At 52.4% G+C, this 25898-nt stretch overlaps 1 protein-coding gene across 5 annotated transcripts in view; it reads right to left on the bottom strand.

Annotated features, from left to right (window-relative positions):
• PISD (phosphatidylserine decarboxylase) overlaps positions 1-25898 on the bottom strand; it is a 37644-nt gene that overhangs the window by 1601 nt on the left and 10145 nt on the right. The window contains exons 3-8 of one of the 5 annotated variants that reach the window (XM_082640674.1): positions 25486-25661; positions 2805-2970; positions 1361-1597; positions 1050-1188; positions 671-817; positions 273-433 (exon numbers count right to left, since the gene is read on the bottom strand). In XM_082640674.1, the coding sequence (XP_082496800.1) occupies positions 273-433; positions 671-817; positions 1050-1188; positions 1361-1597; positions 2805-2970; positions 25486-25661 (1026 nt within the window). Of the gene's footprint in view, positions 1-272; positions 434-670; positions 818-1049; positions 1189-1360; positions 1598-2804; positions 2971-4543; positions 4725-25485; positions 25662-25898 lie in introns of those variants that run through there. The other 4 variants (XM_082640676.1, XM_082640675.1, XM_082640677.1 and 1 more) reach the window with 4 other exon arrangements.

Consider the following 25898-nt stretch of genomic DNA (forward strand, 5'->3'; position numbering starts at 1 on the left):
ACCCAAGCTCCCCTTGAGTTTCTGCAGAAGCAAAGTGCCAGGCAGGGAAGTTAATTCCCTCCCTCACCAGCCACCTCAAGACAGGAGTGGGTGGGGGATAAGCAGAGCAGAAGCTCAGGGCCCAGCCCCTCCTCGGGGCAGCTGCTCCACACAGCCAGGCCTGGTGGGGGATGTGCCCTCCTAGAACTTACAGTCCCGATGGACCTGGCTGCACAGGAGACGGTGCAAGTGGCCTAGCCCTTGGGCTTCGGCAGGATCTGGGCTCTGCTTACCCGGTCAAAGTAGATGCGGATGGAGCCCACGTTGGTGGCCCCCACAGCCGTCAGTGAGAAGAAGCCATGTTTCCAGTCACCAGTCAGGACTACCCGCTCATTGTGGCAGAAGAGCTCTTTGATCCAGCGGGCCATGCCGGGGTTCACGGACATCAGGGAGCCTGTGGGGACAGACACTGCCACTCCCTGCCCATTGGGAGGACAAGCCTCCCAGAGCCCAGTGTAGACGTCTACTCTGGGAGGGCCCAAGACCCACTGTACCCCCCAGCCTGCCCCTGCCACCCACGCCCAGCAGTCACCTCACAGCTTTGGAGCCTGCGTCCCCTGACAGCAAGAAGCTGAGGACCTCTCTGAGGCCCCCAGGGGCAGGTCCCACCCATGTGCTGGCCCAGGCCTACCTGGGAAGTGGCGCCGGTGGGAGACAGTCCAGTCAGTGGGGGAATGGAAGCAGTGGTAGTCCCCGGGGGCCAGGTAGATGACGCAGTGGTAGAGCTCGTTCCCTTCTCGGGTGACCAGCTGGCTCCTGAAGGAGCCAGAGGAGGTCGCTGTGGGGCAGACACGAGCCAGGCACTCAGACAAGCACTTGATGCTGCCCAACACGAAGCCTGCGTGCAGCCTGGACACTGGCTCCAGGAAGGCCTGAAGCTGCGGGCAGAGTAACTACTGGTCTACAGGCCTCCCTCCCAGACCCACTCCCATCCCCACCCTCCACCCTCTGACATCCAGCGCAGCCACACCACAGCACAGCTGCCTGGCCGCCACCGGGGCAGGACCCACCTGGTGGGAAGGGCAGGTCCTCTGTGGGGATGCGAGGGCCCAGGAACGACTCCAGCGAGTAGGTGACCCCCTTCACCTGCTCTACCTCGCAGTTCTTCACCTGCCCGAAGTTGAGGATCTTCCCATCCGATGGGCTGATCTGTAAGGGCCAGGAGAGGCTCGGTGTGGGGGAGGGGAGGGGACAGAGGGCAGGGCCGCCGCCTCCTTGGGGTTTGGCCTGGGAGGAGTGCCCACCAGGCCACCTGTTCCTAAAGGCACAGCCAAGAGCTGCCTGTACGGAGGCAGGAATAGAAGGTGGGGTTGGGCCTCACCACGCTGTGCAGGCCGCACACGGGCCGGGCCTGTGGCTTCAGCTTGCGCCGGAAGAACTCGCTGAGGTTGCGGTAGTGGTGCAGGTCCTCCACGGCGGCCTCCTTCATGTTAACCCCGAAAGTCCAGATGTACAGGCTGTAGACGGGCCTGCGCAACCAGTGCGGCAGCTCCACTTGGTTGAGACGGCCCCAAGCCCGCGATAGCAAGCGCGTCGGCACCGACTTGTACAGGGCCACCTGCAGGCCGCAGGCAGGCAGGTGAGTCAGCCACACTGTGTGCTCACCCCCCAACCACCCCCATCAGCCGGTACCCTCTCCCCTCCCCATGGGGGCCACCTCCTGAGGCCTGAGCAGCTTGTCCCCACGAGGGCTTTGTGACATGGTTGTCTCTCACCAGGAACCAGACTGAGCTTCCAAATCTCTCACACACAGTACCAGACCAGCACAGAAGGGAGAGACCTCTGGTGCGCGGGCAAGTCCACAGCCCAAAGCGCATGTGCTCGTCCCCCACCCCACCCCGAGGTTGGGGACTCTCATGCAGACGGGTTGACCACTGACACCCACCCTGTCCACAAAGCTGTCCCCACCCGGTGCTCCTCCAGGAGGCAGAGGGGACTCGGCCTCTCAGTCGGACCCTCCAGCCAAACTCAGGGCCAGACGACCCAGAAGGGGCAGCCTCTTAAACCTCAAGTGCCTCTGCCATAGTGGGACGTGCTTCTAATTGGTGGCTGCTGCTTGCTGAACACAACCAAGACACCAAGTCCCCAAAGCATAAAAGCAATTCCAACTTTAAACACCTTTAAAGAGGCAATAAGTTAGCGGCTCCCAGCTGACGCCCGTCCGCGGGGGCGGCCCAGGGGGCTGCCCTATGACCCCAGGCCTAATGCCCAGTGCCCCATAGGTGCCCCTGAGCTTTCAAACCCTGGCAACACCCTACGTGGGCTGTCCAAGGGCCTGGGAGCAGGGTTTCCTCCTTGGGGCCAGCTTGCCTGAGAGCCAGGCACAGCCAGGCCGCTCCCTCACGCAGCCCTGCCTGGGGCTCCTGGGTCCTCAAAGGCATCCTCACCCAAAGGGGCCCACACAGGCTCCAGCCTCCCTGAACCACCCTCTGGCGTCCAGAAATTAATTTGGATTCTTCTCAAAATCACCCCTAAGCTCTTTTCAGACACCATTTTCTGAATGCCCAATGTGGGTTCTTTCCAGAAGCAGAGTCCCCACGTGGCAGAAATGCAGGCAAAGAGAGCAGGCAGTGGACGGTGGGCCGTTACAGTCACCTGTCTGCAGCCCACCCTCTCCACAGGCTCGCCTTCCAACATGACCCTGCCGGAGCGCTCAGGCCCCACAGCACCACCTCTGATCTGACAAATGTCTCCTCCTCGGTCTCCTGGGCCCCAACCTCAGGCCTGCCTGGGGGGAGGCCAGGCCACAGCCCCTGCACACTTACCCTGCTCACGGGTCTCCATCCCACCCGGCTGAGTGGCCTGAGGGCGCCAAGGGGCAGGAGGTAGTAGAGGACCGTCAGGGGCCAGGAGCGCAGTTTCAGGGCGGGTTTGGACATGCAGCTCAGCTGTCCCAGCCTTCGCCTCAGGGCCAGCTGGGGGAAATACAACCTGCAGGGCACATGTCCGCACACAGCCAGGGTCAGGGGAGGACCGGGGGCCCCACCTCACCCTCAGCAGGTTCACCTCTCGATGGAGTCGGGCAGCACCGGCCAAACTCCTTCATCCCAACCCCACTCTGAGTTGGGGGCTTGGCTGCCTCTGGTCGGCAGACTCACTTCCCAGTCTCCCCACCTGTCAGCTGAGACACACAGGGTGAGGCACCTCTCAGATGGAGTAGCTTCTGAACCTGGCAGGGACCCCGGAGAGGACCTTGGGGCTGAGTGCACCAAGAAGATGGTGCAGCGCCTGCCTTGCGGCCCCCTACCGGCCTGGGGCCAGCTCTGCCCACACAGGCTCCGAGGAGAGCTAGTCTGATCCCCCTTAGCCCCTGGCAGCGCAGGATCTGGGAAAATCTCTTCATGGCTCCAAGCCTCTTATTTCCTCATTTGAGGGGCCTGACAAGATCACAAAGGAACAAACAAACATGCACAAGCACTAGTGCGCGTGTACACACACACGCACACTCACGCACGCATGCACGCGCGCTACTGCTCCATCATCCCCGTGGTCTTTCTGCATCAGGTCAGGTTCTCCAAAACGATCCAGAGGTTGGTGGGGATAAGCTCCCCGCCAACCCTCAGGCCGCCTTCCAGGTCTGCTGGGGCCACATACACCTGACCCAGGCCCCTCCTTCCAATAAAGGTAGGTGGGCTTTCCCCAGACCCCACCAGCTCAAATTCAGCGCATTCAGCCAGGCTCAGCCTCGGGGGAGCCAGACTCTGGGATGAGCCTTTCCACCGGAACCCTGGCCCTCCTGAGGCATGACACTGAGGCCCAAGTCACCTTGCCACATGCCTAGGACCTAGAAAGTGCTCCTGAGGCCCCAGTGTGGCCATCAGAAGACCACACTGCCACCCACTCTGAGAATGTCCCGGGGCTTTGGTTTCCTCATCTACAGAAACACTTCATTCAACTGGAGAATAAGGCTCCATCTGTGCCTGTGTGCTCTCAGAGCAGCTCTGTCCTCTGCCCCCAATTGCTCAACAAACCAAGGAACAAAGAGGCACCTCAGCTGATATGAAAAGCAGAAAAAAATAGAGAACTGAGCCGAAGGCCAGGCCCTGCAGCTCAATGGTGGCCCTGGGAGGCACTGCTTCTTCACTGCTCACCAGACCCCCTGTGTCCATTGTCTCTCCCATCCCACTCCCTCCAGCTTTAAGAAGGTCTGGCAAGTGGGTAGGGGCCAAGCAAAGCCTGACATCACTGCTCTCCCCTGGGCTCCCCCCATCCACCTCGCTCTCTGCAGAAGTACAGGGACCAATCTCGGAGGAGCTGTGCTGCAGCGGGGCGGGGGCGCAGCGCAGACACTGGCCCACCAGCCTGCTGGCCCCCCAGTACCTGAAACAGGCTCTCCGACTCAGGCCCCCCGGGCCAGGCCCCTCCAGCCGCGGGGGCTGCTCCCCTGGCCCCCTGCCGCCGCCACCACCTCCACCACGGGGCCGCTGGACGTGAACTCTGACCTTTCGGGGGTCGAGGCGGGGCGAGGCCAGGTTAGGACCAGCCATGGCCTGCAGCATCTCACCATTTTGCCGCGCGGAGCTCCGGTCCTCGCCGCGCCTCTGACTGACACATGGTGGGCGGCGCAGGGAAGCAGTGCCAGGCTCGCTCCCTTTGTCTCTCCTCCTTTCTCCCTTCCCCCCCGGAGCTCCTGCGCTGTCACCGCTCCTCGCCCCGGCGGCTGCGGCTGGGGGACCGCTCCCTGGCTAGGTCCAGTCCAACGGATCAGGGCTGTTGCAGAGACAGGCACCGATCACACACCTGCTCAGCCTGCGCACCGGCCCCGCCCTCGGCCCGTTCTGTCCCTGGCTTGGCTGCCTGCCTGCTCCCAGCAGGGAGGGGACCCGGCGCCTCTGAACCCAGGAGCACAAGTGGGAATCTGAGCCCCGCGCTCCAGGCGGGCGCCCAGCGTCGGCCTGTCTGCGGCCCCGGCGGCCCCTCCCTCACTGGGACCTGACCCATTTTCCTTTCAGATGACAAAGTAGCATCTGAGGGATGAGGGCGCAGGAAGGCAGGAGAGGCGCGGCGGTGAGACCCCAGCATCTGGCCTGCTCTGGCTCTCTCCTCATCGTCGTCCCCACCCACCGCCTCAGGGTCCCCCATATCTGCCTCCTCTGAAGAGGGGCACCAGGGCGACCTCAGGGAAACCGGCCGCCCCGCCTTCCCATCTCTCTGGGGAGGAACAGCACTTTGGTCTGCGGCAGCCCGGCTCCCTGAGAGTACGCCCAGCCGCTGCAGATCATGGGCAGGGGGAGAGCAAACATTCTGCAGCCTGGGAGTCACAGCCCGCCCAACGCAGCCCTCAACCCACGCACCCGGCGTCGTCTTTAGATGAAGACATGCGGGGTCCCAGGGCTGCTCCGAAGGCAGAGAACTGACCCGGCCCAGGCCCCCGCGCCAAGACCGGACAAGAGGCCCCAACTCGGACATGGTTCGACCCTCACAGGCTGAACTTCTGAGGTCCTGGGCAAACCCACCTCAGCCAAGGAGGTGAAAACCGCCAGCCCGACACCTGCCAGATCTCTAGGTGTGAGTGGCCATGGGGCTGGATGAGACTGACTAAGGTCTGGACGTTAGCATGGATTTCCACCCCTGCCAAGGCCCACCCCACCTCAGACCAGGACCCCTCGGCAAGCTCATCTCCCCAGGCCACCCGCCTCGCTGAGTGGCCGTTGAATGGCAGGAGGGCGCCCACACAGGCCTCCTCCTGCCCAAGGCCCCATGGAAACTCTGGCTTTTGCCTGGCCAGGCTCCAGCTGAGGTCCCACTAACTCCCTTCCTACAGCCCACCTGCCGAGCACAGCCCTGCCCCGCCCTCCCAGCCTCAGGGCCCCAAACTCGCCTCCCGGTGGCTCCCCAGGAAACAGGCCCAGCGGGGTGATGGGCAGTCAGGGTTGCTCCTGAAGCTAGGCTCCAGGACAAGGCTCTCTCCCCGACTCTAGAAACTCTAGAAAGCTTGGGCTGCGTGCACAACCGGGATTCACAGTGGGGGCTGGAGACGCCTTGTGGGCGGGGATGAGAGCCAGGCCTCCTCCTGCCAGTTTTCCTCGGTGGGACCTTGACCGCTGCAGGATGTTGTCAGAAAGGCACGTTCAGGAAGCCACAGACAAACCCAGCTTGGCCCAAAACCTCAGGACCTCAAAGCAAATCCCCGTGTGTGCCTTTGCATTGCATTCTCCCCCAAGGCCTCCAGTCCAGGGGCCTGACCGGGCCACACAGCCCACCAGGGCAGTGGAGGGGACTCTGGGGGACCAGCCCAAGGAGCTGCTATCCTGGAGAGACTCCAGGAACTGCCCTGAGAAGCTGGGCAGGAGGTCTTCATGCCTCAGTCCTGTCTCTGTCACTGTTCTACTTCCTCTTCTAAAACGGGACACTGAGACCAGGGTCAGGTTTCTTTTAAATCACCAGTGTTCCCCAAAAGGCCCCCAGCAAGCTGACATGAATTCAGCTGTCCACCAGGAAGCGGGCCAACACCCTCTGACTAGCTCAGAGCCGCAGGACGGAGGGAAGGGGGTCCCTAGAGGTCACCCCTTCTCACTTTCCAGGAGCAGAGCCACTTCCTCAGCCAACAGTGCTCCCAGCATCCCCACCTCAGAGCCCCACTTGCCCTCTGCGCCTACAGTGGCCTTTGGAGGCCGAGCTAGAGCCTTCTCCCTTTCTGGTTCCCTGAGTGCAACTCGGGGAGTTCAGGCCTGAAGGAGGAGCCTGCAAGGAGAGCGCCCTGAAGCAGAGAAGTACAGACACCTTCCCTCTCTCCAGGACACTCTGTGGAGGTGAGTTTGGGGCTATGACCAGTAGGACTTTAAAGTCATTACATGGCCATGTGGAACATGAGAACACAGAGGCTTTGGTGGGGGGAAAGGACAATCTGGTTACTGTGATCCTGGATGCCCTCCCCCCACCCTCGCGCTGAGAGCTGGGAAAGGCCTTGCAAGTCACACGTGCTCTCTGAGTCTCAGTTTCCTTATCTGGAAATGGGAAGGGTCCTTCCTCCTGTTCACCAGCCTTGAGTCTCAGATCAAAGCTGTGACCAAGGCCAAGAACAACTCTGCTTAGAAACCCCACGCCTCTCTTCCACCCAAGAACTTAGTGCAGCCTCACCCCCAAGACCTGGCTCCCAATGCCTTCCCCCCTCCCTTTCCAAACCCACGCCCTGGGAGGACATAAGTTTGCTACCACTGGGAAGATGGAAGGAACAGGGCAGAGGAGGCAGTTCTGACAGAGGAGCCCAAACCACAGGGGCAGTGATGATGTGAGTAGGAAGAGATGGCTCAACAGGACCATGTTGCGGAGGGGGCTCACCTTTGTCAGGACGTGCTGTTCTGGGAGTTCACACCCCAGAGGTGCTGCAGCATCCCCACCCACCCCTCACCGCCCTCGACGAAGGCCTTGCAACCCTGCACGTGTCCAGCCCGAGAGCCCAAGGATGTGCTCCTGCTCCCTGAGTGGAAAGCTCACTGGGTGCCAGTTACCCGGCCTGAAGCCTCAGCAGAAACCCCCAGTGCCCCCCAAAACATGCGTCCCCAGCCTGACTTGCTGTGCACACTCCCGGCTCTGGAGGGCAGGGCTGCTGGGTAGCTGTGTCCAGGTGGGGCCACCAACCATTCCTCCCCTGAGTTCCAAGGCTAGAAGCTGACAAAATGTCAGAAGTAGGGAACCAGGAAAATGGATTCTCCCGGGTGAAACGGGTGAGCCATCTTGGGGAAGCCTTGGGCGAGAGAAGAGGAAGCAAAGAGAAGGGTCCAGAGGCACCTCTTTCAAGGGCGGTAGAGATGGGGACAGGACTCGGCAGGACTCTTTCTTAAATCCCCTCAAGGAAAGAAACCTTCTCTGGGGCAATCCTTGGCACTAGCGGGGAATGGGGTTCTGGGAAGGGCGGGGTGTCACTCCCTCCCGCCCCTTGGCTGGTACATGGTGACAACTGCAGCATGTCCGGTCCCACCAAGGAACACTGTCGCCTCCCTCCCCCTCTGGCGCCGGTCCCAGACCCTTAGGGCAGAACTGAGGAAATGGGCGCAGGAGGACATCGAGCCGCCCGCAACGCCCACATTTCCCTTTTCCGGGCCGGGAGGCGAGGAGATGCTACACGACGCGAAGGAAGTGAGCTCATCCTGCCCGGCCCCGTGACCCACCGCGGGGCCAGGGAAGCCACACTCGATCGGGGTTGCGGGGTGGGCTCCTCAGGCCCCAATTGGTGAGGGGTGACCGGCCTCCCGGCTACGCGAGCAGGCCTTCCGCTTGCGCGGGGCGGCTCGCCCGCGGCCGCTCACTCACCGGCAGGTGGTCCGCTCCGCTGGCTTCCGCGCCGCGGGCTGAACTCGCAGGGAGGCGTTGCTCCTCGCTCCTCAGAAGCCTGACTGCGGGCGGGCGGGCGGGGGCTCGGCTCCACCCAGTCAGGCAACCGGGGGCGGCGGCAGGAGACCGAACACCAGGCTCGCTCGTCAGCCGCGCCCCGCCCCCCAGCCCGGGGTTCCTTTAAGGGGAGGGGCGGGGCCAGGGGAGCGGCGGGAACAGGCGACCTGCCTGACGGCCACAGGACTTCGCGGGTGCCTCCTGGGGGCGGGGCTGGGCTCCCTGGGCCTAGAGCTCCTCCCACACACCCCTCCGGGCCGCCAGGGCCTCCACGTGCTGCGGACCTCACCCGAGGGCCGGCTTCTCTGGACTGAGCACAAAGCCACCTCCAGACACCTCTTCTAGCCCTCGAAGCCCTCGCTCCTTCATACACCCGACCCTGAAGACAAAGGCTGCTCCTCACCCCACCCCCTCTCCTCCAGGCAGACACACCCTGACACACAAAATCCCCTGGTGCAGACCAGCAAACAAGACCCAGTGGGCAAGGTCCACCCCCGCCCAGCACGTAGGCTTCCTAGCGGGGATCAAGACCTGTGGGGTGATTCTCGCCTTATCTTTCTACCCCACTAGATGGTACCCCACTGCAGGGTCAGCACCCTACCCCCATGCCCACTGAAAACACTCAGTCAACATGGGATGGAATTAACCAGCTTAACACTTTTTAGGGGAGGGGGAGGGTCCAGCGGGGAACACCACCACTACTCAACCACAAAAAGCATGTGGAATTCAGGAGCCTGATTAGCTGAAAAACCCCAGCTTCTTTTGACCACTGGGAATTTAGTTTCTAAAGCAACATTTAGACGAGGAAGAGAGCTGACAGGGCTTGTGAAGAGATGGGCAGCTCAGCCAAGGCAGCCTGGAAGAGGACACAGCAGCATGCAGACACAGCCCCACACACCTGCCCCCTCATCCGGATCCAGCCCAACCAAGTGTTCCATAACAAGCTGGAGGGATCCTTGGGACGCCAGTAGGAACTGGGAGGCAGGGAGGTGCACGGCCCACCTCAGCCTCCTAGCCTGGGCTCACAGCATTCTTGGAGGCCCAGCGAGACTTTAGACCCTTGCTCACCTCAGAGCTCCAACCAACCACCACTCGAGATGGAATAAAAAGGAGTTAAAGCACAGGAAGATGCTGACACACAATCTTAGCAACACTAAATTCCAGAACCAGAAATCCAGGAAGACCGTCCTGACTTCCCCAAAGCCTGCAGTGCATCCAGCAGGACCCAAGTTAGACCTAAGGGGGAAAAACAAGTCTGGATCAAAAGCCCAGATTCTTATTTGCTGAGCGGCCTGTGGAGCGCTGATGCTCTCCACTGTAAAATGACCAACTGGGCCCCTCCACATGGACCAGAGCTCCTCTGTAATCATTCAAAGCCTCTCAGGCCGACTGGCGTCTAGGAAACTCATAAACCAGCCCACAGGTCTGCCCTGAGATTAGCCCGCCCAGCCTTCTAACCTGCCCTCCACCACGTATATCTCAGGAGGGAAATGCCTTCTGGACAATATTCCAGACAATACTCAACATGATTTCTGGGAGTAAGAAAAAAACCCCTGGAAGGTTTACTCTCCCAGCCCAAATGAGGTCCCTTCTGGCCACCCACACTTGGTCCTTAATTTCTAGTCCTCCCACCTTGTTTGGACTCCCCTGGGCGGGAGTGCCACCTAGTGCCACTGCGAGGCTCTGCAGGCCCCAGGCCACTTGGCCGCAGCACTCCTGGACAGGCCAACCTCCTCAGTCAACCCACTGCCACTCCCCCGCTCCTTGCAGAGTGAACTCCGTGCCCTGCTGTGCCAGGGGACAGAAGGGAGTGGCGGGGTAGGGGTGGCAGGTGCTCTCTGTTAATTCTAATTCCCTGGGGGCCGATGGAGGCCCCTCGAAAAAGAGAGGTGATGGTCGGTGTCCCAAGGCTGGCACGAGGAGCCAGGGACAGGTTATCAGCCTTACAGAAGCCTGGGCAGGAACCCGGACAAGCACGGACTACGCTCAGGTGATTCCTTGATCTGAAGGCTTCTCATAGCCCTGCCAAATTCTCCCTTCGTGTTCTCGAATGTTTCCTAGCAATCCCACCAGCCCAGATGACTTCTCTGCCACCCAGGCAGCGAGGAGGGTGCAGCAGGGTAAGGAAGCCCAGCAGAAAGCTCCCTCCAGGCAGGAGCCCAGTCTTGTCCATTCCCTTTCCCCTTAGTGGTGCAGGCACAGAGCACCCCCTTGGGCTGGGGGAGGCAGGGGAGAGGAAAGACTGGAGTGGCTGCCACAGCTCCTGGCACATACCACAAAGGAGGTCCCTGAAGCCTTGAGATGTCCTCCTGCCCTGGAATAAGCCCAGGATTCTCTGAGGTCAGAGCTGGGCAGGCAGCAGGGTCTACTTCCCACCAACTTGACTGACTGCCCATTTTAACATCCAGAACTGTCTTCTCAACACCTATTAGGTAAGAGGTAAAATAGTACTTACTGAATCTCCACCCGCTGCCAGCATAGGACCAGGTATTTATTTACACCTACATCATTCTCATTTAACAGCAGCCTGTTCACTGAGGGGAACAATAAAGCTGTAACAATTACAGGAAGTTTAAAAACATGCAAAACATGTTCTACACTGTCCAGGGTCATGGACTCGTGGAGCGAAGGAAATGCCAAGTGCAGATCAACAGGGTAGGGGTGAGCGATGTGGGAGACCTGACAGGCTGATCTGGCTTTATTCCTTTTCAGAACTGGAATGTCACACCCCACATTTTAAAAATACTAAACTGAGGGCAGAAACAACGAAGCGGTGCTAACACACCCCATGGCCAGACGAGATGACAACAAACCACGTTATTATGCTCAAGATGTAGACTGAAGTGTTTAGGGGTGAAGTTTATAATGTCTGCTATGTACTTCAGTGGCTCAGAGGAGAGTCTGTACATATGCACAGAGACAAAGCAGATACGAGGAAACATTAATAACTTGGTCACTCGAGCAGTGTGTGTGGGTAACAATTCTCTCAACTTTTCTACTCTGTTCAAACGTGTTCACAATAAAATACTGGAAGACTTTGCTTTCAGCCACAGAAAAACCTCTAAATTCTACTACTAGGGAGAACAGCTCAAGACCGCATTGAGCACACAGCGCCTCTCTGGCCCTGAGGAAGCATCACGCCCACCACTGCTGCTTCATGAGGCGGGCGGGGCAGTTCCAAGCCAAACCCCTCCCTCCTGTCCAGGCAGCAGCCCTCCGATGACCACAGCCCGCTCCGCAGCCTAGGGCCCCATCTCCGCAGAGTCAGCTCCTTGGTTTGCAGGAGGAGGGACACGTGGACGGCTTCTTCCCCAAAGGGCCCCCCTTTCTACCAGGCCAGCTTCCCCACCGCCTGCACCCCTGTCCTCAGGACCCGTGAAGGCAAAAAGGACTCCTCAGAAGCACCAGAGACCAAGGGAAATCTGCCACCAGATGCCACCCTTCATGGAACAGGCAGGAAACCCCGGCGGGAGGGGGGTAGCACACCTGGGCACTCCCCCCATACACACCTGCCATCCAGGTCACCTGGTGACCTGGGCTTACAGACGCTACACAGCTTCCACCCCTCTTGGTAAGAAGCACTTATGAAGGTCTGTTCCCCCCTTTGACTTAGAGGGACAAAAAGGACAGCATATCTGAAATCACAACTGCCACACAAACGCAGACTGCGATGCTCGGGCACAGGCGGTGGCCTTCCAGCTCCAGTCAGTGCTGCTCCCTTGAAGCCAGTTCTCCAAAGAGGCCCGGTGGCAACCACCCTTCCCACTGAGGCCGAACGCCAGGCCCAGGTAGCCCAAATAAGGTAGCTGGGCTCTTTGACCCCAAACCCTGACCTTTTTCAGGAAGGACACCATGAGTTCCTGAAAAGAAACTCGTGGAAGCGTCCCCTCCTCCATGCCCGGCACTCAGCCTGCTCGAGGCTCCAGTTCTAAGGGCAGGGCGTTCTCCTGGTCTGACCAGAGCTGGAGGAGTGTGGTGGATTCCTTGTTCCGTGCCATTTAGACTAAACATTAAACTTACAAATACTCTGAGCCAGTATAGACAGACAATAAACACATGAAAATGTTGAAGTGGACTCACATTTAAAGAAAAGCAAATTACAAACTGTATTAAGGTATGATTCTTGATGTTCCCTATTTCCTCCACTGCTCTCAGTAAAGAGCTACTCCACCCCTCCATCCACTCAAGTCAAAACTCACGAGTCATTTTCCATTTCTCTCTCCCCTCAATCCATCAGTGCATCCTGTCCACTCTCCCCTCAAAACATACCCAGAATCGAATGTGGAATCTAAAAACTACAGCAAACTAGTTAATATAACAAAAAAGCAGCAGACTCACAGATATAGAGAACTAGTGGTTACCAGTGGCAGGGGGATGGGGGTGGGGAGGAATATTGGGATAGGAGAGTAAGAGGTACAAACTGTTAGGTATAAAATAAGTTACAAGGACTTCCCTGGTGGCGCAGTGGTTAAGAATCTGCCTGCCAATGCAGGGGACACGGGTTCGAGCCCTGGTCTGGGAAGATCCCACATGCCACGGAGCTACTAAGCCTGTGTGCCACAACTACTGAACTTGCACTCTAGAGCCCGCAAGCCACAACTACTGAAGCCCACATGCCTAGAGACCACGCTCCGCCACAAGAGAAGCCACCGCAATGAGAAGAATGAGAAGCCCGCGCAGTGCAATGAAGAGTAGTCCCCGCTCGCCGCAACTAGAGAAGGCCCGCACACAGCAACAAAGACCCAACGCAGCCAAAAATAAATAAATTAATGAATTAAATAAGTTACAAGAATATACTGTACAACATAGGGAATATAGCCAATAGTTTATAATAACCTTAAAAGGAGTTTAACCTTTAAAAATTATGAATCACTATATTGCACACCTGTAACTTATACTGTACATCAACTATACTTCAATAAAAAAAATACCAGAATCGAGGGCCTCCCCCCCACCCCAACTCCACTGCTCCCCACTCTGATCCAGGCCACCACCTTCTCTTGCTGGGATCCTGTCAGAGCCTCCCAACAGGTCCCCTAATCTGTCTCCACAGCAGCCAGGACGACTGGATCAGAACCTAGATCACTCAGCACTCAGAGGACAGGCTGAGCTGGTGCCACGGGTCCTCCTGCCCTCCTACCTTCCTGCCCTCTGTGCCTCCAGCCACAGGGGCTCTTTGTTCTCCCTAAACAGCTACAAGTGTTCTCTATCCATCTCAACCTGGACCACTCTCCCAACCCCTCAGATGCCCCCTCAGCCCACACGGCACTAAGCAGGGCCTTCCTTCCTTCCCTGACTGCCTTGCTCCCAGCCCAGCTCTGCCCCAGCCTGAGACACTGTGCCCTTTACCTGTCTATGTTCTCTCCACGGCCTTCAACCACTAGACATGTCCATGTGTCCGTCTGTTTCTCAGCTGTCTCAGCCCCTAATGAGGGAAGCTCTCTGAGGATGGGAGCTCTAGCTCTATTTACCAGTGGATCCCCAGCATCTCAACAGGGCCCGGCATACGGAAGGAGTTCAAAGATTTGTTGAATGAAGCAGCAAATTCAAGAAGAGAGGAATGGTATTCATCTATGACAATTGTTTCAGTAACACCCAGTGTGGTTCATATACCCAACAATGCCTATTACAAATGGGTACAATAGTTTTAGACGTCAAACATGTAGCAAAAATCGTGCAGGTGCCCAGACCCCTTCAGACAGCAATTCTACACTGAGGCATTCAGCCTGAGGAAAAGGCCTACGTGCAAAGATGTGCTCTACAACGTTAATCACGATGGTAAAAACCACTGGGGCACCAGAATCCACTATGGTAGTAGAGCCACTTAAGGTATATAGTTACATGAAGTCTTGCAAAATCATCATATGTAGCAATATGTATAAGGTAAAAAAGGCAAGATACAAAACAGGAGTAGCTGACCCCTGAACAACACAGGTTTTAATGCGCAGGTTCACTTATAAGCAGACTTTTTTCAATAAATACGTACTACAGTACTACATAATTGGAGGATGTGAAGCCACGTATACCGAGAGTGGCCTGTAAAGTTATATGCATATTTTCAGTTGCTGGGGGGAGGGGAGTCAGTGCCCCTAACCCCCGCATTGTTCAAGGGTCAACTGTATATCCATTAAAAAAAAAAAGACAGACATCAAGTGAAAAATAAAGCCCGTGATTATGCAACAAGTCGTCAGGTGAGAAGGGCTGGGAATCATGACTGTCCTCCCAGTTCTCCAACATTCTGTCAGAGCGTTACATCACCTCTGTCATTTACAAGAGAATGAGACTGACTTCCAGAAGGGGGCCAAGACCATTCAATGGGAATGTGCTGGGAAAACTGCACATCCCCATGAATGAAGTCAGATACTTAACCTTACACGATATAAAAAAACAACTCAAAATGGATCAAAGACCTAAACATAAGACTTAAAACTATAAAATTCTTAGAGGAAAACAGGAGAAAATCTTCATGACACTGGATTCAGAAATGATTTCTTGGATATGACACCAGAAACACAGGAAATAAAAGTATAAATAGATAAATTGGACTTCATCAAAAGATATGATCAAGAGTAAAAAGATAAGCCATAGAATGGGAGAAAAATATTTGCAAATACATATACCAGATAAGGGTCTAGTATCCAGAAAAATAAAGAACTCCTGCAACTCAGCAACGAAAAACCACACAATTCAAAAATGGACAAAGGGGGACTTCCCTGGTGGTGCAGTGGTTAAGAATCCACCTGCCAATACAGGGGACACAGGGTCAAGCCCTGGTCCGCAAAGATCCCACATAACACAGAGCAACGAAGCCCATGCACCACAACTACTGAGCCTGCGCTCTTGAGCCCGTGCTCTGCAGCAAGAGAAGCCACCGCAATGAGAAGCTTGAGCACCACAATGAAGAGTAGCCCCCGCTCGCCATAACTAGAGAAAGCCCGCGTGCAGCAACGAAGACCCAACACAGCCATAAATAAATAAATAAATAAATAAATAAATAAATATGTTTTAAATGGACAAAGGGCTTGAACAGACTTTTCTCCAAAGATATATAAATAGCCAATAAGCATGTGAAAGGATGCTCAACATCACTAGTCATTAGGAAATGAAAATCCAAACCTCAATGAGATACCATTTCACACCCATTAGGATGGCTATTATAAAAAATAAATTAAAAGGTGGATTAGAGACCTAAATGTAAGACCAGACACTATAAAGCTCTTAGAGGAAAACACAGGAAGAACACTCTTTGACATAAATCACAGCAAGATCTTTTTTGATCCACCTCCTAGAATAATGGAAATAAAAACAAAAATAAACAAATGGGACCTAATGAAACTTAAAAGCTTTTGCCCAGCAAAGGAAACCATAAACAAGATGAAAAGACAACTCTCAGAATGGGAGAAAATATTTGCAAATGAATCAACGGACAAAGGATTAATCTCCAAAATACATAAACAGCTCATGCAGCTCAATATTAAAAAAACAAACAACCCAATGCAAAAATGGGCAGAAGGCCTAAATAGACGTTTCTCCAAAGAAGACATACAGATGGCCAAGAAGCACATGAAAACCTGCTCAACATCACTAATTATTAGAGAAATGCAAATCAAAACTACAATGAGGTTATCACCTCACACCGGTTAGAATGGGCATCATCAGAAAATCTACAAACAACAAATGCTGGAGAGGGTGTGGAGAAAAGGGAACGCTCTTGCACTGTTGGTGGGAATGTAAATTGATACAGCCACTATGGAGAACAGTATAGAGGTTCCTTAAAAAACTAAAAATAGGGTTTCCCTGGTGGCGCAGTGGTCGAGAGTCCACCTGCTGATGCAGGGGACACGGGTTCGTGCCCCAGTCTGGGAAGATCCCACATGCCGCAGAACGGTGGGGCCCGTGGGCCATGGCCGCTGAGCCTGTGCATCTGTGCTCCGCGACGGGAGAGGCCACAACAGTGAGAGGCCCGCATACCACACACACACAAAAAAAAAACCTAAAAAAAAAACGAAAAATAGGGCTTCCCTGGTGGCGCAGTGGTTGGGGGTCCGCCTGCCGATGCAGGGGACGCGGGTTCGTGCCCCGGTCCGGGAGGATCCCACATGCCGCGGAGCGGCTGGGCCCGTGAGCCATGGCCGCTGGGCCTGCGCGTCCGGAGCCTGTGCTCCGCAGCGGGAGAGGCCACAACAGTGAGAGGCCCGCGTACAGGAAAAAAAAAAAAAAAAAAAAAAAAACGAAAAATAGAATTACCATATGATCCAGCAATCCCACTACCGGGCATATACCCAGAGAAAACCATAATTCAAAGACACATGCACCCCAATGTTCACTGCAGCACTATTTACAACAGCCAGGTCATGCAAGCAACCTAAATGCCCATTGACAGACGAATGGATAAAGAAGATGTGGTACATATATACAATGGAATATTACTCAGCCATAAAAAGGAATGAAATTGGGTCATTTGTAGAGACGTGGATGGATCTAGAGACTGTCGTACAGAGTGAAGTAAGTCAGAAAGAGAAAAACAAATATCATATATTAATGCATGTATGTGGAACCTAGAAAAATGGTACAGATGAACCAGTTTGCAAAGCAAAAGTCGAGACACAGATGTAGAGAACAAACGTATGGACACCAAGGGGGGAAAGCAGCGGGGGGTGGCGATGGTGGTATGATGAATTGGGCGATTGGGACTGACATGTATACACTGATGTGTATAAAATTGATGACTAATAAGAACCTGCTGTATAAAAAAATAAATAAAATAGAGCTTCCCTGGTGGCGCAGTGGTTGGGAGTCCGCCTGCCGATGCGGGGGACGTGGGTTCGCACCCCGGTCCAGGGGGATCCCGCATGCCGCGGAGCGGCTGGGCCCGTGAGCCATGGCCGCTGGGCCTGCGCATCCGGAGCCTGTGCTCCACAATGGGAGAGGCCACGGCAGTGAGAGGCCCACGTACCGCAAAAATAAATAAATAAATAAATAAATAAATAAATAAAATAAAATTCAAAAAAATTTTTTTAAAAAGGTGTTGTTGAGGATGTGGAGAAAGTGGAATCCTCAAACAATGCGAATGGGAATATAAAATGGTACAGCCACTGTGGAAAAGTTTGGTAGTTCCTCAAAAAGTTAAACATAGACTGACCATATGATCCAGAAATTCCACTCCTAGTTATACACCCAAAAGAACTGAAAGCAAAGACTCAAGCAGATACTTGTACATCAATGCTCACAGAAGCACTATTCCAACAGCCAAAGTGGAAACAACCCACTATGTATCAATAGATGATAAACAAAACGTGGTCTATCCATAAAATGGAATACTATTCGGCCTTAAAAAGGAATGAAACTCTGAAACATGCTATAAACATGGATGAATCTTGAAAATCTGGTAAGTGAAATAATAAGCCAGACACCAAAGGACAAATGTATGATTCCACTAATATGAAGTACCTAGAATAGTCTTCACAGAGACAGAGTAGAACAGTGTTTAAGGGGGCTGGGTGGGAGGTAGACTAGGGAATATTATTTAAAAGGTACAAAGTTTCTGTTTGAGATGATGAAAAAGTTCTAGGAACGGATAGTGGTAATGGTTGCAAAACAGTATGATGGGGCTTCACTGGTGGCATAGTGGTTAAGAATCTGCCTGCCAATGCAGGGGACACAGGTTCGAGCCCTGGTCTGGGAAGATCCCACATGCCGCAGAGCAACTAAGACCGTATGCCACAACTACTGAGCCTGTGCTCTAGAGCTCATGAGCCACAACTGCTGAACCCACGTGCCACAACTACTGAAGCCCGTGCACCTAGAGCCCATGCTCTGCAACAAGAGAAGCCACTTCAACAAGAAGCCTGCACACCACAACAAAAGAGTACCCCGCTGCCGCAACTAGAGAAAGCCCGCGTGCGGCAATGAAGACCCAACGCAGCCAAAAATACAACACAGGGAACATGGGTTCCATCGCTGGTCCGGGAAGATCCCACATGCCGTGGAGCAACTAAGCCCGTGCGCCACAACTACTGAGCCTGAACTCTAGAGCCCATGAGCCACAACTACTGAGCCCATGCACCACAACTACTGAGTCCGTGCACCACAACTACTGAAGCCTGCGCACCTAGAGCCCATGCTCCGCAACAAGAGAAGCCACCGCAATGAGTAGCCCCTGCTCGCCACACCTAGAGAAAGCCCGCGCACAGCAATGAAGACCCAATGCAGCCAAAAATAAATAAATAAATTTATTTTTTGGAAAAAAAGAAAAGAAATAGACCCCAAAATGACAGAAGATGATGAAAAGGAGAAAAGGACTTTGAGACAGCTAAATAAACAAGCACAATATGCTCAAAGATTTATGGGAAAATATCATAATGAGAGAAATGGAAGACATAAAAAAGAACCACTTGAGGGCTTCCCTGGTGGCGCAGTGGTTGCGAGTCCGCCTGCCAATGCAGGGGACGCAGGTTCGTGCCCCGGTCCGGGAAGATCCCACATGCCGCGGAGCGGCTGGGGCCGTGAGCCACGGCTGCTGAGCCTGCGCGTCAGGAGCCTGTGCTCCGCAGTGGGAGAGGCCACAGCAGTGAGAGGCCCGCGTACTGCAAAAAAAAAAAAAAAAAAAAGAACCACTTGAAACTTCCAAAATGAAAAACAGAATGTCTTCAATGAAAATTTCTACAAAAAGCTACTAGAATAAGTGAATTTAATAAGATTACAGAAATGTTCATATATTGCTAATGGGCACACAAAATGGTAAAACAACTATTAATACTTTCAAAACAGTTTGGTGGTTTCTTTTTTTCTTTTCTTTTTTTTTTTTTTGCGTTACGCGGGCCTCTCACTGTTGTGGCCTCTCCCGTTGCGGAGCACAGGCTCCGGACGCACAGGCTCAGCGGCCATGGCTCACGGGCCTAGCCGCTCCATGGCATGTGGGATCTTCCCGGACCGGGGCACGAACCCGTGTCCCCTGCATTGGCAGGCGGACTCTCAACCACTGCGCCACCAGGGAAGCCCGATGGTTTCTTATAAATACACAGTTACCTATGAATAGTAATTGTACTTTTAGGTATTTACACAAGAGAAATGAAAACAAATGTCTACAGAAAGACTTAAACACAAATATTCATATAGACTTTATACATAATAGTCAAAAGATGCAAACAACCCAAATGTCCACCAACAGATGAAGGGTTAAAAATAATATGTGGGGCTTCCTTGGTGGCACAGTGGTTAAAAATCCGCCTGCCAATGCAGGGGACACGGGTTCGAGCCCTGGTCCAGGAAGATCCCACATGCTGCAGAACAACTAAGCCCGTGCGCCACAACTGCTGAGCCTGAACTCTAGAGCCCAAGAGCCACAACTACTGAGCCCATGTGCCATAACTACTGAAGCCCACGTGCCTAGAGCCCGTGCTCCGCAATAAGAGAAAACACTGCAATGAGAAGCCCGCGCACCGCAACTAGAGAAAGCCCGTGCATAGCAATGAAGAGCCAACACAGCCAAAAAAAAAAACTGTGGCATATCCACCCAATGAAATGCTATTCAGCAATAAAGAGGAATGAACTTCAACATTATGGTCAGTGAAATAAACCACATAGGACAGAGTACATTCCATTTAAATAAAATTTCTTAAAAGAAAAATCTCATCTATAGTGATAGGAAGCAGATCAGTGATTGCCTGGAACCATGGGTGGATACTGCCTGCAAAGGGATACATATTTTCTATCTCCAGTGTGGTGGTGATTACACAAGTCTATACATTTATTAAAACCAATGAATTATATGCTTAAAAAGGGTTTTATTGCATGTAAACAATACCTCAGTAAAGTCGACTTAGAAATTGAATCAGGGCTTCCCTGGTGGCACAACGGTTAAGAATCCACCTGCCAATGCAGGGGACATGGGTTTGAGCCCTGGTCAGGGAAGATCCCACATGCCGCAGAGCAACTAAGCCTGTGCACCACAGCTACTGAGTCTGTGCTCTAGACCCCGCGAGCTACAACTACTGAAGCCCGTGCCTAAAGCCCGTGCTCTGCCACAAGAGAAGCCACCACAATGAGAAGCCAGCGCACCACAACGAAGAGTAGTTCCTGTTCTCTGCAACTAGAGAAAGCCCACGCTCAGCAACGAAGACCTAATGCAGCCAAAAATAAATTAATAAGTTTATTTAAAAATAAAAGAAATTAAATCACTACAGCAGCATTATTTACAGTAGCCAAGACATGGAAACAACTTAAGTGTCCATCAAGGGATGAATGAATAAAGAAGTTATGGTGTATATATTTACAATGGAGTATTATTCAGCCATAAAAAATAAGGAAATTCTACCATTTGCGACAACATGGATGGACCTTGAAGGCATTATGCTAAGTGGAATGACTCAGACAAAAAAAGACAAATGCCATATGATCTCACTTATATGTGGAATCTTACAAAAAAAACAAAAAACCCCACCAAACTCAGAAAAACAGATCAGACTGAGGAGGAGGGGGAGCGGGGAATTAGAGGAAGGTGGCCAAAAGGTACAAACTTCCAGATATAAGAGAAATAAGTTCTAGGGATGTAATGTACAACATGATGACTATAGTTACCACTGCTGTATTAACATATAGGAAAATTAAGAGAGTTAATCCTAAGAGTTCTCATCACAAGGAGAAACTTTTTTGTCCTTTTTTCTTTTCTTCTTTATTTTCTTTTTATTGTATCTATATGAGATGATGGATATTAGGTGAACCTATTGTGGTAATCATTTCACAATGTATCAAGTTATCATGTTGTACACCTTAAACATATATACAGTGATGTATATCAATTGTTTCTCAATGAAATTGGAAAAAAATTAAATCAACTTTCAATAAATATGTAAGTATGGAGAGACTTTCTGGAAGATACACAAGAAATGTTAAAAATTCTTGCTTGGGGCTTCCCTGGTGGCGCAGTGGTTAAGAATCCGCCTGCCAATGCAGGGGACACGCGTTCGAGCCCTGGTCTGGGAAGATCGCACATGCTGCGGAGCAACTAAGCCCGTGCGCCACAACTACTGAGCCTGCGCTCTAGAGCCCGTGAACCACGACTACTGAGGCTGCGTGCTGCAACTACTGAAGCCCACATGCCTAGAGCCCGTGCTCTGCAACGAGAAGCCACTGCAATGAGAAGCCTGCACACCACAACGAAGAGCAGTCCCCGCTCGCTGCAACTAGAGAAAGTCCGCCCACAGCAATGAAAACCCAACACAGCCAAAAATAAAATAAACAAATAAATTTTAAAAAAAACATGAAAAATTCTTGCTTGCTTCTGGAGAGCAGGAATGGGATTAGCAGATGGGGTGGAGAGTGGAAGGCTCATTTTTATGTAATCCCTTCTTTACTATTTGAATTTTCACATGATCATATTTTATTTAAAAAATTTTAACTACCTTATTAAAAATAAAAATTAATTTAACAATACATACTCCTAAACAGAGCCAAAAGCTTAGAAGGGTGATGTTCACCAAAATGTTAACTGGTTTCCTGCGGGTTGTAGGATTACAGGTCATCAACTCTTTTCGTCTACATATTTTGCAACACTTTCTTATTTTTTGTAGATGAACACATCCTTATAAGTAGATAAAGGACAAAGCTATTTCCACATTGGGTAAAGTGATGCCATATATATATATATATATATATAAAGAGTGGAGCTACTGGAACCTGGATGCTTCTGAAAGCTTCCAGAGACTCCACTCTCCTTAACAGGTTACTTTGTTGCTAGTTACAGAATTCCCTTAATCCCACAGCAGCAAACACATAGGTTTCACTTCTACTCAGCAGACTGCATGAACTCTTTTTTTTTTAATTTTATAAATTTATTTATTGATTGATTGATTGCTGCATTGGGTCTTCTCTGCTGCGCGCAGGCTTTCTCTAGTTGTGGCGAGCAGGGGCTACTCTTCGTTGCAGTGCGTGGGCTTCTCATTGCGGTGGCTTCTCTTGTTGCGGAGCACGGGCTCTAGGCGCACAGGCTTCAGTAGCTGTGGCACGCGGGCTCAGTAGTTGTGGCTTGCGGGCTCTAGAGCGCAGGCTCAGTAGCTGTGGCACACGGGCTTAGTTGCTCCGCAGCATGTGGGATCTTCCTGGACCAGGGCTCGAACCTGTGTCCCCTGCACTGGCAGGCGGATTCTTAACCACTGTGCCACCAGGGAAGTCCCTGCATGAACTTTTTTTTTTCTTCTTTTCTACCATAAAAACAACATGAATCTTAGATCAGGCAAAAATCTTAGAAACATTTTCTTAAATGTGTAAAAACAGAAGCCCCAAGGTGACACAACTCACCCAAGGCCTCGCAGCTGCTGGTGCCCAGATCTCAAGTCTCCTGACACCCTGTCCCTCCTTCCTTACTGCTCCTACGTGAGAGTTGCACCCACCCCAGCCCAGAAGACAGCCTGCAGGGAGTGAGGCGGCATAGATTTTGGAGTTATGGTTTCCTCTAAACTGTTACCAAAAAGAGGAAATTCTATTTACATGAAGGAAAGATGTGAGCATGAATTCTTCAGGAGCGCTGTGCTGGGGGTGGGGTGGGGGGCAGTGGCTAATGTGAATGCTCGTCACATTATCGCAGACAACAACTGTTCAAGTCAGGCCACTCAAATTCACCTCCCATTTTAAACAGTCAGCCCCAGAGAATGGAGGTACCTCAAATACACAGCAAGCCCTCCCTCCATCTCTCACTGCCACCGTCGAGCTCCTATACTAAGAGCACCTTCTATGAGCAACATGGTATTTACTGTTCCAAGAGTACAGCATTTGGCATCGACAGACCTCTGTTCTGGAACCTATTCTGCCACCAACTAGTCTTTCCATTTGTAAAATGGCTCTAACACCTGCCCTTCCTACCTCAGTGAGCTATTGTAACTAAAAGGGTTCAGAAAAACTGTGAGGTGCTGTTCAACATAAGGTACTACAACCATGCTCTTGAGAGTTTTGATACAGAGGAAAGACCAGAGGGTTCTCTGCAACAAGAGAAATTCACAAGCTAGCAAAGGACAAAGGCTTCCTGCTTGGCACTCTGACCAAGAGGAGCTAATAGGAAGGCTTCATGTGTGGGGATGGCTATACTGCCCATGTCTGTCTCCTGGAAACCCAGAAAACACTATTTGGTAAGAAAAAATCACCCAGTCACTTCAACTGTGCCACTGACCCCAGAGGCCATCTCAGCAGTAACTTCCAATCTGTCTTCTTTCTTAGCTCTGGAGATGCCAGACTTGACTTCAGGGATAGGAAGGGATTATATTCCAGCAAAATCACCACCAGAAATTTTCACCTGCCACATACTAATGGAGCCCTGAAGGGACCCGTACAGCTCATCTGCCCATGATTCCTAAATCTGACTTGTCATGAGAATCACCTGCAGGGCCTTGTAAAAACAAAGATCTTGAGCCTTGCCCAAACTTTCTAAATCTCTAAGGCTGAGACCAAAGAATCCATATCATTAAAGCTCCCCAAACAATTCTGAGGATCAGCCAGACTGGGGTACTCTCTCATTTTTCATATGAGGTGTCAGTGATTAGGTGCAGCGGGGGATGGGACTAAGATCCAGCCCCCACCTGCCCGTTCAAGAACTGCCCCCCGCCCCGCCCCCGCAACCTGCTGCCTCTCCTGAAACCTTACAGCGTCTACTCTGAGCCCAGATGATTCCCCTTCATAAATGAAATGTTGCCCAACTTGCAAACCCAGCAGCCATCTTACTCCACCGAAAGAACAGGACCTAACGTAAGCCCAGTTCTTTACCAACAGGGGCTTCAGACCTCTCACTCTATTAGGCCACGCTGCTCCTGTGTCCTGTCACTGTCCACAGCCGAGAACTTAGAAGCTAATCAACCCTGTCCTCTTTACAAATAATCGTTTTTCAGGTATTGACTCATATACGGCAGTAATCCCAATTATATAAACAGTGGGTGCTATGCAAAACTACCGACATTAGTCTTTTATGAATGAGGAAGTAGCAAATTTCTTCCAAATGTAGATTCTCTTGGGATACCTCTGAAATGAGTGGGAATTTCCTGAAAGCAGGTGGGCATGTCACCAGGTGGGTCAGCCTGACAGATGCCTGGGGTCAGAGGGAAGCCAGCTTGGGTTTAACACTTGAGTTGGGTCATGGATCACAGTCTTAACAAGTACTTTACTAGTTTGAAGGAGAAGGATATGTTTACAGAGGAAACCACCCATGTTATGGGAAACGGTGTTCAGCGTACTTAAAAAGTATGACTCACATACTATACAATTCTGTAAAAAAGGACTCTGTAATATACAACCAAAAAACAGAAAACTTGGAAAGTGACATGTCCAAGTCCACACAGCTACTAGGAGCATGGTTAGAACCTGCCTTCAGGACCGGGACCCTGGCTGCTAGGTGCAGCTGAGCTGGATTACTGATATGGCGCAGCTCATGGGGAAATCCAAATGTATCATCCCAAATACCATCGTCTCTGCTTTCACCCCCTCTGTTGCCCAAGCTATCAGGGTCTACTGATATTGCAGATATTTCACTTGTTAAATTATGGGTAAAAAGAAAGCAATTTTTAAACTTACACCTTTATATTCAATTTCAGTATTTACTGAATGTCTGCTCTGAGTCAGATATCCTGGGCCTTGGGAAGCACCGATGAGTAAGACAGTTCATTACGTATCACACAAGGTACAATGACACCAAAGCCCGCCCCAACTACACGGCCCAATTGCAGGGAGAGCATTTTGAGCAGTAATGATAAAGGAATTTGATGATTTCAGTCTGGTGTCTGGTGAGAACTTATCCACATCACAAAAGTCCAACCCTTCCAGCTCATCCTCAGACTTGAGAAGGCGTGAACTGTCAGGACGCCAGCCTGAGTATAAGGCACGAGCTCTGAAAATTTCAACAGCAGGAAATTCCCACTCAGAGGCCTTGGGGAGACCAGGGGTGGATCTGGAGACAGAGGGAAGCCGGACATGATGCCCAAGGTATAACTTCTGTAACAGCCCCAAAACCACTGGAGATGTGAGCTCCAAGAAAGCACATTTCACTTTTTCAAACAGTTTAACTTTGGGGCAATTTACAAAGTGACAGGCAGTTGTGCTCCATGAGAACCCAAGGTGGTTCCATCCTGTTCCTACCTCCCAGTGACCAGCAAGTTTGGGCGGGATCTCCAAGCCCAGCTTCTCCCATTCTCGCTCCTGGTGCTTCTCATACTGCCGGTAACCTGCGTACCCGCCACCCGTCGCGACCAAAAAGAGCAGGGGGCGCAGCAGGGACAAGGTTCGGGCAGGGGCAGTGTGGACTTTTCTGGCATCTGTAACAAAAAGCAGGAAAATTTTGAGCCTGGGAAAAGGGACGGGTGTGAGTCACGCAAACACAGCACCAATAGGAGGGCTGGGAAAAGCCCTCAGCAAAGCTGACTGGACCCGGAATGGATCTGACGGGGAGGTGCAGCCCTGAGTCCCTGCAAAGACCCTGCTGCCTCCAAATTCTATCTAGTAAGGTACAAGCTTCTGTCCTGTGGCACTACAGTGCACCCCAACTGCCACCC

The sequence above is a fragment of the Mesoplodon mirus genome (assembly GCF_964341445.2).
Source record: "Mesoplodon mirus genome assembly, chromosome: 13".
Taxonomy (NCBI): Eukaryota; Metazoa; Chordata; class Mammalia; order Artiodactyla; family Ziphiidae; genus Mesoplodon; species Mesoplodon mirus.